At 59.2% G+C, this 15256-nt stretch overlaps 2 protein-coding genes across 2 annotated transcripts in view; one reads left to right on the top strand and one right to left on the bottom strand.

The window, feature by feature from the left end:
* Window positions 1-15256, bottom strand: part of MACROD1 (mono-ADP ribosylhydrolase 1) — a 148463-nt gene that overhangs the window by 91991 nt on the left and 41216 nt on the right.
* On the top strand, window positions 3216-14312 carry FLRT1 (fibronectin leucine rich transmembrane protein 1). The gene is made up of 2 exons (XM_021685514.1): window positions 3216-3346; window positions 12174-14312. The coding sequence occupies exon 2, from the start codon at window positions 12223-12225 to the stop codon at window positions 14245-14247; it is 2025 nt and encodes a 674-aa protein (XP_021541189.1). The 5' UTR covers window positions 3216-3346; window positions 12174-12222; the 3' UTR covers window positions 14248-14312.

Below are 15256 nucleotides of genomic sequence, written 5' to 3'. Positions count from 1 at the left end.
TAACAAAAAGTAAAACTGTAAGCATCTCAAGTACTTACAAATGGAAGCTTCTATTATGTTGACCCCAAAAATGGTTCATTTGGCGGGGCAGAGACCTGGAGCCTGTGGAAGCAGGGAAGGCCGTGGCAAGGGGTGGTGGGCAGAGAATGTCCTGTAGGGGGCGTACCTACGAGCTGGCCAAAGTGGCTTGACGGGGGCGGGGGGGGGGGGGCGGGGGGCTCCTGTAGCAGAACCCTTGGACTGAACAAATTCATTTTATCCTAGCTCCATTTGACCACATAGAAGGTCCGCATGCCGCACTCACTTTGCATTGTGTGGCCTCGGCCTTCTCGATCCAATCGCGCACCTACTAGGGACGGTAGATGTTTGCCAGGAGGGCACATTTACATATTTATTCCTGGGCCTTGTTTGGTTCGGTGAGTGCAGGTGACTACTAACAATCATCAGGATGCACCCACACGTGGGAAGAGCTCCCATCTCCCAGGCACGGCCAGCAGGCCCACCCCAGGATGGACGAAGTCAGACGGCCTCACCAAGAGCCTTGCTCAGACCCCAATTTTCTAAATGAGAAAGGAGAGTGGGGAGGTCACCGGGTGCATTTATGAAGCATCTACTGTGTGCAAGGCACTAAGCCAGGTACTGGGGGATCTGCCTCAGACAAGCAGAGATAATCCCTTCCTTGAAGCAGGGAGACAACTCCTTTCAGGACACTACGGGTTTGTGTGACCAGGCCCCCCAAGGAGGAGGGCGACCCGATGCAGGAGTGGGGGCAGTGTGGGCAAAGGGCCTGGAGCGAGCCCGCTCGGGCATTCTGGGGCTGTGCTTTGTGGGGCTCTCGAGGCTGATAGGAGGACTGGGAAAAGGGGCCAGTGCTGGTAGGATGAAGCCGCCCTCCTCGATTCATAACTTCAAAAGCAGTTCTTAGGCCGTTTCTCTCTGTCGCGGGGGATCAGCAGCCATGGCCGGCTGGAGCCTCTGGGCTCCGAGGACACTGCCACCATCCTCTTGAAATACGGAGGCCCCGCCACCTCCACTCCCACCCCCAGCAGTACAAAAACAATTTCCTCGCCCTGGCCAGGGAGGCAGATGACCTCATTGGACTGTTTCCATCTCTCGCTTTCATAGAGAAATTACAATTTATAATTGGATGAAATCACGCGGGGGTAATAGCAGTAAGAACCTGCGCCACAGCCCGGCAGTCACCCCTTGTCAGGCACTGTCCTCGCCTCCCCTCCTACCCAACACCCCCCTCCACCCTTGGAGGGGCCTCACCCCTCCTGCCTACTGGCACCCTGGCTATATAGCAGGCCCTGGCCACGCAGGATCCATGGGGCTTGCTGCGTCTTGTACCCCCTTCCTTCTGGGGAGGCTTGTCCCAAGGACCACCCCCCCCCCCGCCGCATATCCTGTCACCCCATCAGCCTCCGCTGGCACTCCACCCTCGTCACCCATGCGCCCCTGCCAGGCTGGGCATCCAGCGTGTAGCGCACTCCGCCCCAGTCTGGGCTCTGGGCTTATGAAAACACGCACCCCTAAAGATCCTTGTTTTTATTTGTAACAGCCCCAGACAGCAAGCATTTCTCAAATCAGCCACCTTCGGCCCGACAAAGGAGAGTGCCCAGATGCAGCTGAGCCCATCTGGATCCGATTTCAAACCAGAGCTAACACTCTCAGATGTGTAATAAAAGCCCTTTTCCAAAGAGGGGCTCCTGCAGGGGGAATACGGACACCGGGGCATCGTAGGGCTTCAGCACGCCACGCTAATGAGAGGTGGTGAGAGGCGATCGGAGGGCTGGGGGTTTGTTTTGGATTCTGAGGACCAGCCAGCCCTGCCCCCGAGCTCTCTGTGGAAGGGGAGGATGGCCTTCGAGGACACCAGAGGCGTGGAGCCCTGACCCTGGCCTAGGAAGTGGGGCGGTTGCAGGAGGGAGGCCAGAGACTCTGAGACCCAACTTCCCCGCTTCCCCGCTGCTCCTGCTTCCCACGGTGAAAGGCAGTGCTGCTTCTGGAAGCCGAGGCCGCGGTGGCCCAGTTGGATCCTTTGAATGACATTTCGCAAGAGGAGCAGGTGCTGGGGGAAAGCGGAGCCAGCCAGCGCTGGGCCGGGCAGGGAGCCCCTGTGCGACCAGGAGCCCTCAGAACTTTGCTTCTCTTTCCGGTCCTTCCATCCCCAGCTAAATGAAACCAGGGAGCTTTGAGGAGGGTGCTCTGCATGGCCCCCTGTTTGTTGTCTGGATTTGAGAAGAGAAGGGAGATGATAGGGAGTCATCCCCGCCCCCTCCCGGCTCACTGGAGAACAGTGTTCAAGAACGAGGGTTCCAGGGGGATGGGAGGAGAGGGGGCCCGCAGCCCAGGCCACCCGTCCCTGTGTGGCTCCTAATTTCCCTGGGCTTAATCACTTGTATTGTTTTTTGGCAGGTGAGGAGGCAGGGAGTGGGTGAGCAGGACTCCTTTTTGGACAGACAAGACCAGAGGGTGAAGCAGGAATAACTCGCCCCTCCCCCCCACCTCCCCAGCAAGAAAACCTTCTCGACGAACAGGAGAAGCCAAGCAGGACTGAGCGCCGCCCGCCCCTCCCAACATCTTTCCAAAGAGAGGCATGTGGGGCCTGACAGCTCAGCGGCGCATGTCAGCAGCTCCAGCCCCGTGGTGAACATCTGAACTCCTCAGCGGGGTAATGGACCCCCTCCTTCCCCCCGGAGACACAGCCTGAGTGGCAGGAATACCGAGTCTTTGGAGAGTGGCTCCCTCTCAGCTCTGTCACGCAAGACCGCTCTCTGCACCGGAGCCCATTCTGCCAAGTGACTTAAAGGGATTTAAAAAAAAAACTTGGTGAAGAAAAGGGGGTAAAAGCCACGCAGAAGCCTTTCAGAGGAGGTGGCGGCCAACAGACAAAAGGGCAAAAGTTGGAAGAGGACAGCGAGAGGCCACCTTGGCAGGATGGACACCAGGCTCTAGGGCATGCCTGGGGAGGAGGGGCCCAGAACACCCTCGGGCAGCACACGGGAGTCCCAGGGCTGCAGGGGGTGCCTCTGCAGGCCCCTCATGCACGCCCCTCACTCCGGGGGGAGAGGCCAGCAGCGCCTGGAGCCTGTGGGACAGAGCATGCTACTCCAGCCCTGCAGCCAAGTCTGAGCGCGAGGAGCCCCGCAGAGCAGAGCACGGGGGTCCTGCCCGCTCCCCGGGGTGCCCCTAGCTCCACGCAACACCCCAGCTCTGTGGCCTGCACCTGCATGCCAGGGCCACGGGATCGGAATGTGAGTGTGTCCAGGCCCACCTCAACCGGAAGCATCCAGAACAGAGACCCCAGCCAGACCCAGCAGGCTCCGGGGCTGCAGCTCAGGAGGTAAGGCAGTTGCAGAGGGGCTCTGGGTGGCCCAGGAAGGCCCAGTGGCTCCTCATGCCTGAGACAGCTGGGGCCTGCTCTCTTTGCAGCTGGGTTGCACCGGGGCATCACAGAGCTCCCCAGGTCTGCAGCTCTGCCCCCCCACCCCTCACCCCCCACAGGCAGTCAGGCAACCAGCAGTTTCTGCTTGCTAAGGGAGAGGTCTTTTGCTACCTGGGGGCCGTGCTCTACCCCAGGGTGGATGGGACCAGGGTATAAGGCTTTTCTGGAGTAAACTGCTGCCCCACCATGCGGACCCTGCTGCTCCAGAGCGGGGGTCTTACTTTGAGCCCCTCTGAGTTCTGCCCAAAGGGGGCAGTCGTGAGGCCTTGGGGCAGGCAGGACCTTTGGTGACACTGGCCACTGCACCTGCTGCCCTCCCACGGGAGAGAGTCTCTCTGTCCAGGCCCACCCCTGCCCTGGCCGGGAGGACCAAGGGTGGGGCTGAGCCAAAGCCACCACCCAAGACCTTGCGCCTGCTGGCCCTTGGGCATCACTGTTCTGGCTTCCAGTCCAGCCCCTCTGCTGGTGAGTGTGGCATGCTGGGGGCCCAGGGACGGGCAGTAAGTGTCCCAAGATCACACCGCAGGCCCAAGCGCCCCCTCATCCTCACTCGAGCTGCGGAACTGCCAGGGCTGGGCAGGTGGAGAGCTGGGTCCTGCCTGGGGGGCAGGGGTGGCCCCACTCTTCCCGGCTCCCCAGAGGCCAGGAGGGAGGGCTTGTGCCTCCCCAAACACAAATCCCAGGCAACTTCCAGCGGCGGTGCCCAGGGCAGGGCAGGGAAGCCCCAATTCATTACCAAGATGGAAAATGACACTTCTCTGCACGCTTCCCCAGGAGAGGGGCTGATTTATGACTGCGCCAGGGCCCGGGACATTCGTCAGCGCGGCGCGACGTGCACGCCGTCTGCGGGGGCATTAATAGCCGTGTTATTAGCCACCGGCGTGAAAGATGCCCTGCGGATCGGCTATTTGCTGTTATTTATTATAAAGGCGCGCCAGCCCAGCAGCGGGGCCGACAGGCGTCACGATCGCAGGGAGCCCATGCTCGGCCCCTGCCCACCTGGCCTCCCCTCCCTCATCCCTACCACACATCCCCCACTGCCCTGTCATTTGTCCCTATTCACCTCCCAGCCCCTAGGAGGGGTTGGGGGGCAATTCCTGGGGCCCACGGCCGCTCCCCAGGCCTGCGCCCCTAATATTTATGGAGAACCTGCTCAGTGCAGGGCTCTGCCTCTGGTGAGCTGTGGAGCCTCCTTCCATCCCGAGGCAGAAAAGCAAAGAGAACCAAACCAGAGGAGCCAGGCAGACATGAGCTGGTGCCCTGTCCCTCCTGTTGTGAGCAGTGTGACCCTGGGCACATCCCTTTCCCTCCCTGAACGTGCTCCCCTTTGTGCGCTGGGTGCGCAGGCCAGCTGGAGAGGAGAGGGGGTCACGGAGGACCCAGCACGCAGCGGGCCCCTCCCTGGCCAGCTACTGCCACTAATGGGCCCCACCCCATCGGGCTGGAGGGGTCTACAGACCTGCAGGCAGGGGAGGCAGCCCCCACGAGTCCCTGTGTGAGTTAGACACTGTGCACCACCACCCTCCCTGTGCCAGTCCTCTGGGAAAGGGTTTGAGAGTTCAGTGCCAAGGCTGGAGCAGGTGGCCGGGGGGGAGGGGTGCCCGTGGCTGCTGGGCCAATCCCTTCTGCTCTCTGGTCCTCACTTTTTCCTCCCCTGTGAAAGGCAGATAATCTCCAAGGTCCCGTGACTCCCCAGTTCCGGAGTCCTGACGGTGGGGTCCACCCTCGTGCGTCCCTGCGGGCCGTCTCTAGGAATGAGAGGCTGGCCTGGAGGTAGACCTGTGGTCGGGCAGTGCCAGGCCAGCCTCCCCGTGTCAGAGGAGATGAGAAGGGGGCAGCTGAGAGGGCAGGGAAGAGCACTGGACAGCGAGTCCAAGGCCTGGGTCTGTGTCCGGCTCCCCCACCACCGGTGGCATAATTCAGACCAGTCAGTCCCTCTTCCTCTCTGGGCCGTGGTGCTGAGGGCGCCTGGGTGGTTATCCCCTCCCAGGCTGGGGCTAAAGGGGGGCCAGCCTCCCTCTTCTCTGCCACTGCCTGTTTCCAGGTTTCAGATTGGGGGGCCTGCCTTTTGGCGTCTTCATTCATTCATTCATTCACCAGATGCTTATGAGCACTCCCATGCCAGGCTCTCTGCTGGGCCGGTGAACGGAACAGAACATATCCTGGCTTAGGGGAGTTTACATTCTAGTGGGAATGGTTGGACAATCAACTCGGGATAAATAAAGAGGGGGGATTTCTCAAGGAGCAGGGCCTGCGTTGTGGGTGATGCTGCACAGCTCCCGGGGGGGGCCCCACCGGGGGGCCCCACCCCCAGCCTGCTTCCGGCCAGCTCTCAGCCTTTGCTTCATGATCAATAAACATCACCATCCCCCGTCTCTCCTGGTCACCCTACTCCTCTCTCTCTGCCCCTGGCTGCCCCCATCCTGCTGACTGCTGAGAGGCCACCAGCACTGACCCTACAAACCCCGGGGTCCCCTCCCCGCTACTCCCTCCCTTCCTTCCTTCTGCCCCCCCCCAATGAAGGCCCTCAAGCCCCTCTTCTACCTTCTGAAACTCCCCTGCCCTCTCCTTTTTTCCTTCCCCAAAGGAATGAAGCCTCAGTCTAGGCAGGTTTACTAAAAAATGCACGCAGACAGACAGAAATACCAGGTGCAGGAATATCTCATTAAATAATGTGGGGAGAGAGGGAGAAACAAAATTACATGTGTCTCCTTTCATCCCCCCACCCCCTCCCGGCCCTGAATAGTTTAATATCGAACACTGTTATCAATATAATTAACCTCCTAAGACACAATTTTAAAGTCTTGTTTTTTAAAGGGATTTGCATTCTCTGAAGTTCAGGACATCCAGCCGCCCGGCACCCGGCACCGCCCAGGCGGCCTACGCGGTGAGGTGAACTCGAGGTACATTTTTAGTGGATTTGCATACCTGTCTGCAATTACCGCTAGTGAGAACCGCTGATGCATAATGCATGCAACACAAAATTAGAAAAATAATTAACTTTAGGTTTTAAAAGAATCCCCTACCACCACCCTCCACCCCCGGCCCCGCTCCCCCTTCTACTACAAGTTATCAATGGTACCAGTGGATGAGAGCTGGGGCAGAGTCGTGCAGGGCAGGCTTGGAAGGGCCTTGAGGGTCAGGGCAGCCAGCCCCCTGCCCGAAGGAGGTGACTCCGGTGGGCTTAGACCGGCCTGGGCCTGAACTAGGGCTTGGAAAAGGCCCGCTCACCCAGAAGTCCCAGGGTCTCCCCCTGGGCCCGCGGTTCCCATCTGGACCTGCCCTGGAGCGCTGCCTCCTGCTAAGATGGGCATGGTCCCCTGTTGTGTAGGGCACTCTGCATCAGGCCCTCTGTTCAGCTTGAAAACAGCCGTAGCTTATCCTCACACAAGGCCCAGGGAGGTGGATCATTTGTGGTCCCATCTTATAGAGGAAGGCCTGAGACCTGAGGCCACCCTCAGTAGGTGGAGCCGGGCAGGAGCCCAGGCAGGCCCTGGGGGGAGGGGGGCCCTCATTAATTTAAACAAAGGTCTGCTGAGGACTCATCACAGGTGTGCAGCGATCTAGCCTTGGTGAAGCTCCCGGCCTGGCAGGGGAGACCACGGCTCCTGGGGCCAGCGTCTCCTGCTTTACCCCCCCTCAGGGCTGAGCAACTGCTTCTATCCCTAGCCTGCCCTATCTGTACACCTTGCTCCTACCTCGGGCCCTTCCGGGAAGGACCTGGGGGCCTGGCAAGGCTTAGGGCAAACACAATTAACTCCTGTTGTTGAAGAGATGGGCCAGAGGGGGCATAGAAAAGGGGAGGGCGAGGGGCTCCCTGGCTCCATCGTTTCAGAAGCTCTGCCAAGACAGGTGGGCAGCCTGAGTGGGTCATAGAAGCACCTCGGGGTCCCTCCCCGGGACAAGGTGGAGCAGCTCTTCTTTCTAGAACCACCCAGTCCTGTGCTGGGCATTCTGCACAACCCCTCTCTTGTCGTCCTCCCAGGAGAGTGGGGTTCCCAGCAGCACGTTACAGATGAGGAAGCTGAGGCCCAGAGACGTGTTGCTGCAGGTCACACAGCTGGGGACTAGTGAGGCCAGATTCAAACCTAGTTTTGTTGTCCCCTCCCTGATTCTAGTTCACACGCCTCCTTCTTGGAGTCAGCACCATCTGGAATTCTCTGATTCCTAAAGTGGGGGCTGAGACCCTGCCTGGCACTTCGGGGGACCCAGCATCAGGACATCCCCACATGAGCTGCCCTCACTAACCAACAGGAAGGAAGGCCAGCGCTTGGGGGCAGGAGGAGGCCTGCCCTGACTTCCCTCTCCCGCCTGGGACCTCCAGCTCCTTCCAGAAACACGCTCAGCCCCCTGGTGTGCTCACATCTAACTGTGCCCTGAGAACCTGCAGCAGTACCATCTCCTGTCCAGCATGCTAGGGCCTGTGCTGGGCCTTCCGTCCTGCAGCTGCCCCCTGCGTGTTACCCTCCCTCCAGCCTCTCCCTCCCAAGGTGACCCCCCCCCCATGGAAGTCCCTGGGCCTCTGGCAGCCCCAGCGTAATGGGATTTGGGGAAGACACCAGGCCGGGGGTCTCCAACAGGGAAGCACCTCCATCCAGTTGGCAGATAAACATCTCCCACCAGTGAAGTGGGTCAGCTTTGCAGAGGGTCAGGGAAAGCTTCATGGAGGGGGCTCTATACACTGAGGTCTTGGGGAGGAGCAGAAACTGGCCCGGCAATGGCAGGAGCGGGGGAGGGTGTGTTGGTGTCCGAGGATCAGGAACAGCATGGAGCAAAGGCCCAGAGGGAGCAGCACAAGGGAAGTCAGGGCCTTCAGGAACCAGGGCTGGGCTGCAGCTGAGAGTTCCAGGGGAACCGAGGCGAGAGCTGAGCTGTGGGCTCCAGCCACTCACACCCCCCTCCCTGGGCCTGGACAGCTCCCCACGAGAAAGAGGCTGGTGCAGCCTGGGGTCACAACAGGAGGGCCCCACTGTAGGATCAGTGTGTCCACCATAGCTTGGGGCGTGGGGCTGAGGATGCACAAGTGAAGGAGGAGGGGGCCCAGCATCACAGCGATTGACAAGGAGTCCCTGTCGGGAGCCTGGACGTGGCAGAGGCAGGACTCGAACCCAAGTTTCTCTGTCTCGGAAGCTGGCAGGAGCTAGTGACTGAGGGAGAGCCCCAAGAATGATGCCCCGGGTCCCCCATTGGCGAATGGGGGTCTGTATCCATCCAGCCGGAGCCACCTCCCTGCTCCCTCCCCCGGCCCCCCAGGGAAGGATCCTGCTGTCAGTCACGGAGCCGGCAGGTCATAACTCCCATCATGCTGAAGTCTGCGGAATCTGCACAACAAGTGACCCTGCAGAAGACGGGCGATTTACTGGGTTTAATTTGATGGCCATACAAACTGTCAAACACACAACAAAGGAATAAAAAGGCCACCTGGCACCCGGGCAATTAAAGGCTCCTCCAGGAAGGCATGCTTTCTTCCTCTCCACCCCCAGGCCCTGCCCTGCGCCTCAGCCTTGGGGAAGGGGCGGCAAGGGGAAGCTCAAGCAAAGATGGATGAGGCCCGCAGACAGGGGAAGGGAAAGGCCTTGGGTCTCGGCCTCCCGACTGCTTCTTGGTTATCCATCAGGCATCTCCGAAAGGTGCAATTTAGACACTGTTATGATGCCAGGGCCTCTGGAGGCTGAGGGCTGTGGCCATGAGCTGAGCCGGCACCGGGGACTGATGTCTGTGCCAGAGAACGTGGGGGCTGGCCTTGGCTTTGGCCTTTACAAGGCTGCCCCCCTGCTCAGGGCACCGCCCAAATGGCCAAGCCCAGGGGCCACCTGCATCCCACGTGCCAGGTCTCAGCAGCTGACAGGTCGAAGAAGGTGTGTGTCCTCTGGCCAGATGCTGGCGCCCTGGACAGCGGGACTCAGACCTGACCTCTGAGACCGGGCAGGTGCACACCTGCCCTAGTCCTGCCTCTTTTCTCCTAAGCATCTTGAGACGGGATATGCAGGCTCCATAACCCTCGTGTGTATGTGATAGGCTGGCTCAGGTACAAACATGCGTCTGTGGAGGGGGTTGGGCGAGACCTGGCTGGTTGGTCCCCCTTGTGCCTGGGTTTATCCCTGTCCTCTGAAGGCGGGCACGTCCCGGTCTATGTAGCAGGCCCGTTTTGAGCCTGTCCTCTTACAGAGTTTGGGCCATGGGCCTCCTCAGGCCTGGGTGTGATGAGAGGTGAGAGAATCAGTGGTCAGGTAAAGGCCAGGCAGCGTGGGATGCCCACGCTCCAGCCAGATTTTATGGGGTGACTCTCGCTGACACTAAGGGAAGGAGGGCTGACCAGCATGGTGTGGGGCTCTGCAGATGGGGGTAAGAGGACGGGAGTGGGTCAGGGAAACAAAGCTGATGGCTAAATCCGCCGAGAGCAAGCTCAAGTGCAGAACGCAAAGACGCACTCCAGGTCCTACAGGGACGGGGTGTGAGTGGGCTCAGGACCTAGAGCCTGGGCCGAGAGATGAGCTCAAGGAAGCAGCCAGGAATAAGCAGGCAGTGTCCTTAGCCCCTCAGGCCAGCAGGTGCTCACAGAAGGGGGCCTAAGCTGGCTTCAGGAGCCCAGAGTGTTGGGCAAGGTCTCAGCAGTCCCCCTTTCTCCTGGCTTTCCACGAGGCCTTGGCCCCTCTGGCTCCGTGCACAGGCCCCATGCACGTTTTCCCCTTTGCCCTCACTTGCTTCTAGCCAGCTTTCCTCCACCAGCCCCTGAGCTGCCTTGGGTGCACCTCATGGATAAAGGTTCATGCCTCTTACAGGCCCCGAGCGAGGCTAGTGCGTTAACCATGGGCAAAGCCTGAGCTTGCTCCAGGAGGCCCTCGGGCTGCCGAGGCTGTCTGTCCAGAGGCCCCAGTAAATGCAAATGGGGTATGAGTGTGTAGAGGGGAGTGACTGGAGGCATTCCTGCCTTGCGAAGCACCTTGGGTGGTCACGGATGCTAAGCCACACCAGGCCTCCACAGCCCACGGTCCCCGCCCTTGAGTACCTAAGATTTAGTCGGGGACATTAAAACACTAACCACCCAACAGTGCAACCCACAGCCCACAAAGATGGGCATGAGATGGGGCACCACAAGCCTAGTGGCCAAGGTTCTGGCCTCCCCACCACTCCTCAAGTGTCTTGAGTGCATTAATGCCTCGGAGCCGCAGTTTTCTCTTCTGTTAAGTGGGAAGAAGAAGGGCATTGACGTCAGGTTTGCTAGAAGGGTTAAATGACTTAAATGCTCATGAAGCTCTAGGAGCATCATAGTGTGAGCTATCCCACCAGAATGGGATCCCAAGTGGCTAGAACATGGGCTGGCACGTGGGGTGTGCTCCACAAAGATCTGCTGGACGGCTAGATGGACAGATGCGTGGATGGGTGGGTGGGTGGGTGGAAGACTCATGTGAAGAGCAGTTTGCTAGATGGAGGGGAGCAGTTCCAGGATAGAGAGGGACAGACAAGGGAGATTTGACATTGGTTGAGAAATGGAGATGCTCAGTCTCCAGGGCCTGAGAGTGAGGTCCCCACTGACTCGTTCGGTGACCAGATCCCAATTCTGCTCTGCACACCGGGCTGGGCTGGCTTCAGGCTGGGGCCTCAGCTCAGATTTGGGGAGGCAATGATTGTGTCCCACCGTTGAAAAGCCTTTGTGAACCTAGAGTTACATGGCAGACCTTTGCTGGCTGCATGAAGACACCTCCCAACTGAGGTTGAAAGATCATTTCTCTTTAATTGATTTTTTACCACTATGAACAGCAAAATAATAGGAGAAAAATCTACGCTGCAATTTTTCCATTTGTGAAAACCGAAATTACACCTTGCAGCTGATTCCCTCAGTGTGGACCCCTCCCTCCTTTTATTCGTGTCATTTCTTCAAATGCAAGAAAACAGATAAATTTTTTTTTTTTCAAAATAGCTGAAAGTTTCGTGATTTGGGAAGGGGGTAAGGTATAGAATAATCTCCCACACGACATGGAATGTGGAGCTAGGGAGGGCACCTCGGATATAAAGGGTTTTCTGTAAATACACAAGAAAGCGATCCCGTTGGCACCTCATTCTTCTGTCTATAAAATGCATGAGTGACAAATGGGACATGTTTTAACACAAGACAATGAAGCTCCTCGCCCTCCACTGCTCACCAGTGGCAACCCGGCGGCTTCTTTTCTGCGGGTTCTACTGACCTCCCCTCCCCGCCCCCAGCCCCTTGTGAGCTCACAGCCCTCACAGAAACGAGCTTCTCCTTCAGACCCTGGGTATGAGCCAGATAGAGATGCGAGTTTCCGTTCCCGTGAGAAATGGTGACTCTGAATCCATAAAACACACCTTAAATCCATCCCATCAGCACTGACCAGCCACCTTTAGCATTAGCCATAAAGACTGGCTTAGGGTGAAGTCTCGAAAGAAGAAACAAACCGCGGCATGGCTCTCGCTAAATAAACCTCACCCGCGGCTCGAAATCACCGTCCGGGAAGGCCGACTGCGGCCGCCTAATTCACAGACATCTTTGCTCCTGATGAGATTTCACGTTAGCCAGATGTCGTTAGAGTCTGACCTCGGCCCCAGGGATCGCCCGTGAAGTCAGGCTGGCCCAGGAAGGGCCGCGGGGCGTGCGCCTCGAGGCTTGACCTCTGCCCCGCGGCGACCCCGTGGCGACCCTGCGGCGGCAGGCGGGTGGGCGCCAGGACTTGCTCTCACCGCACGTGTCTTATGCTCCTTGCAGGTGTTGAGGCTCCAAATCAGGCGGGGCCCGGCGCCCCCAGCCATCCACCATGGTGGTGGCACACCCCACCGCCGCCGCCACCACCACACCCGCTGCCACCGTCACGGCCACCGTCGTGATGACCACGGCCACCATGGACCTGCGGGACTGGCTTTTCCTCTGCTACGGGCTTATCGCCTTCCTGACAGAGGTCATCGACAGCACCACCTGTCCCTCGGTATGCCGCTGTGACAACACCTTCATCTACTGCAACGACCGGGGACTCACTTCCATCCCCGCTGACATCCCTGACGATGCCACCACCCTCTACCTGCAGAACAACCGGATCAACAACGCTGGCATCCCCCAGGACCTCAAGACCAAGGTCCATGTGCAGGTCATCTACCTGTACGAGAACGACCTGGACGAGTTCCCGGTCAACCTGCCCCGCTCCCTGCGGGAGCTACACCTGCAGGACAACAACGTGCGCACCATCGCCAGGGACTCGCTGGCCCGCATCCCGCTGCTGGAGAAGCTGCACCTGGACGACAACTCCGTGTCCACTGTCAGCATCGAGGAGGATGCCTTTGCCGACAGCAAGCAGCTCAAGCTGCTCTTCCTGAGCCGGAACCACCTGAGCAGCATCCCCTCGGGGCTGCCCCGCACGCTGGAGGAGCTGCGGCTGGACGACAACCGCATCTCCACCATCCCGCTGCACGCCTTCAAGGGCCTCAACAGCCTCCGGCGCCTGGTGCTCGACGGCAACCTGCTGGCCAACCAGCGCATCGCCGACGACACGTTCAGCCGCCTGCAGAACCTCACCGAGCTCTCGCTGGTGCGCAACTCCCTGGCCGCCCCGCCCCTCAACCTGCCCAGCGCCCACCTGCAGAAGCTGTACCTGCAGGACAACGCCATCAGCCACATCCCCTACAACACGCTGGCCAAGATGCGTGAACTGGAGCGCCTGGACCTGTCCAACAACAACCTCACCACGCTGCCCCGCGGTCTGTTCGACGACCTGGAGAACCTGGCCCAGCTCCTGCTGCGCAACAACCCCTGGTTCTGCGGCTGTAACCTCATGTGGCTGCGCGACTGGGTGAAGGCGCGGGCGGCCGTGGTCAACGTGCGGGGCCTCATGTGCCAGGGCCCCGAGAAGGTCCGGGGCATGGCCATCAAGGACATCACCAGCGAGATGGACGAGTGCTTCGAGACGGGCTCACAGGGAGGCGCGGCCGATGCTGCTGCCAAGACCACGGCCAGCAACCACGCCTCCGCCACCACACCCCAGGGCTCACTCTTCACCCTCAAGGCCAAGAGGCCGGGGCTGCGCCTCCCCGACTCCAGCCTCGACTACCCCATGGCCACGGGCGATGGCGCCAAGACCCTGGTCATCCACGTGAAGCCCCTGACGGCGGACTCCATCCGCATCACATGGAAGGCCACGCTCCCTGCCTCCTCTTTCCGGCTCAGCTGGCTACGCCTGGGCCACAGCCCAGCCGTGGGCTCCATCACGGAGACACTGGTGCAGGGGGACAAGACGGAGTACCTGCTGACGGCTCTGGAGCCCAAGTCCACCTATATCATCTGCATGGTCACCATGGAGACCGGCAACACTTACGTGGCTGACGAGACGCCCGTGTGCGCCAAGGCCGAGACGGCAGACAGCTCCGGCCCCACCACTACGCTTAACCAGGAGCAGAACGCAGACCCCATGGGGGGCCTGCCCCTGGCGGGCATCATCGGTGGTGCCGTGGCCCTCGTCTTCCTCTTCCTGGTCCTGGGGGCCATCTGCTGGTACGTGCACCGGGCCGGTGAGCTGCTGACCCGGGACCGGGCGTACAATCGGGGCAGCCGGAAAAAGGACGACTACATGGAGTCCGGGACCAAGAAGGATAACTCCATCCTGGAAATCCGAGGCCCCGGGCTGCAAATGTTGCCCATCAACCCTTACCGCGCCAAAGAGGAGTACGTGGTCCACACCATCTTCCCCTCCAACGGCAGCAGCCTCTGTAAGGGCACGCACACCATCGGTTATGGCACCACACGGGGCTACCGGGACGGCGGCATCCCCGACGTAGACTACACCTACACATGATACCAGCCGCACGGGCCGCCCCCCCGGCCTGGAGACAACGTGGCTCTGCCCAGCCTGCTGCCATCCCATAGAGCAAGGAGAAGGAATTCCACGATGACTGTCCCAGCAGAAAGCAAAGTTTGGGAAGGGGTGACGATTTTATAGAACACAACAGTGGAAAAGTGGAAAAAAAAGATTTTTTTCTTTTTTAAAGAAGGGACGGTAGGAGGTGGATTTGACGTTGCTGAAGACATAATTTATACCAAATTATGCCAGTTGGGGAGGGAAGGACTATAAATAATATTGCAGGAAGGGTTGGGTCAGGGTTTTGTTTTTTTTTTTTCCCTGAACTGGAAAGACACCACCTGTATAGTGTCTGTGTACGCCTCGCGCTCCGTTCAAGGCCGTCACAAAAGAACCGGCAGAGAGCACAGCCAACACGCGAAGCCCCCACGCAGCTCTCGCTGCCGGCTCCTCGCTAGTGACAACGACATGATGGAAGGTTTTCAGGCTCCTCACAAAGGAGAGGGGGAAGAAAAGATCTTTTTGCTATGGAGATATTGTCCTGAAACCTCTTCCCTGGTTCTTTCCGTACCGTTTCCCTTACAGATTTGCAGAAAGAGCACGTCTTTCACTGCATTCTTTGAACAATGGTGTAGTCAATTAAAAAGCAAACTTTCTTTTTCCTATACCGAAACCCTCTCCAGTTCCGTGCACCACGCTCCATGGAAGCCCCCCGGGGGGAGCTGTGGTTTCCCAGCCACGCAGAGGTGCGTCCATCTACCTGTCGATCTCTATGTCGTGTCTCTCAATACAGATGGGTAGATAGAGCCTCATATCCGGTCCTTACTACTTCTTGGGTCAGTTCGTACAATTTCCTGAGACAATAGAGTCACGAGAATGTTGCTTTCTCCTAGAAGTCATTGAGTAAGTAGACAAAGCGTGTTGGGGGTGGGAGTCGGGAGGGGGGACAATGCTGTTCCTAAAGGCGGAGGTGTATCTGTCCCAGTCGGGTGGCCAGGGAGACCCC

This window comes from Neomonachus schauinslandi, chromosome 11 (genome assembly GCF_002201575.2).
Source record: "Neomonachus schauinslandi chromosome 11, ASM220157v2, whole genome shotgun sequence".
Lineage (NCBI taxonomy): Eukaryota > Metazoa > Chordata > Mammalia > Carnivora > Phocidae > Neomonachus > Neomonachus schauinslandi.
The sequence above is the reverse complement of the archived record's forward strand: the minus strand, read 5'-3'. Positions and strand labels throughout refer to the sequence as shown.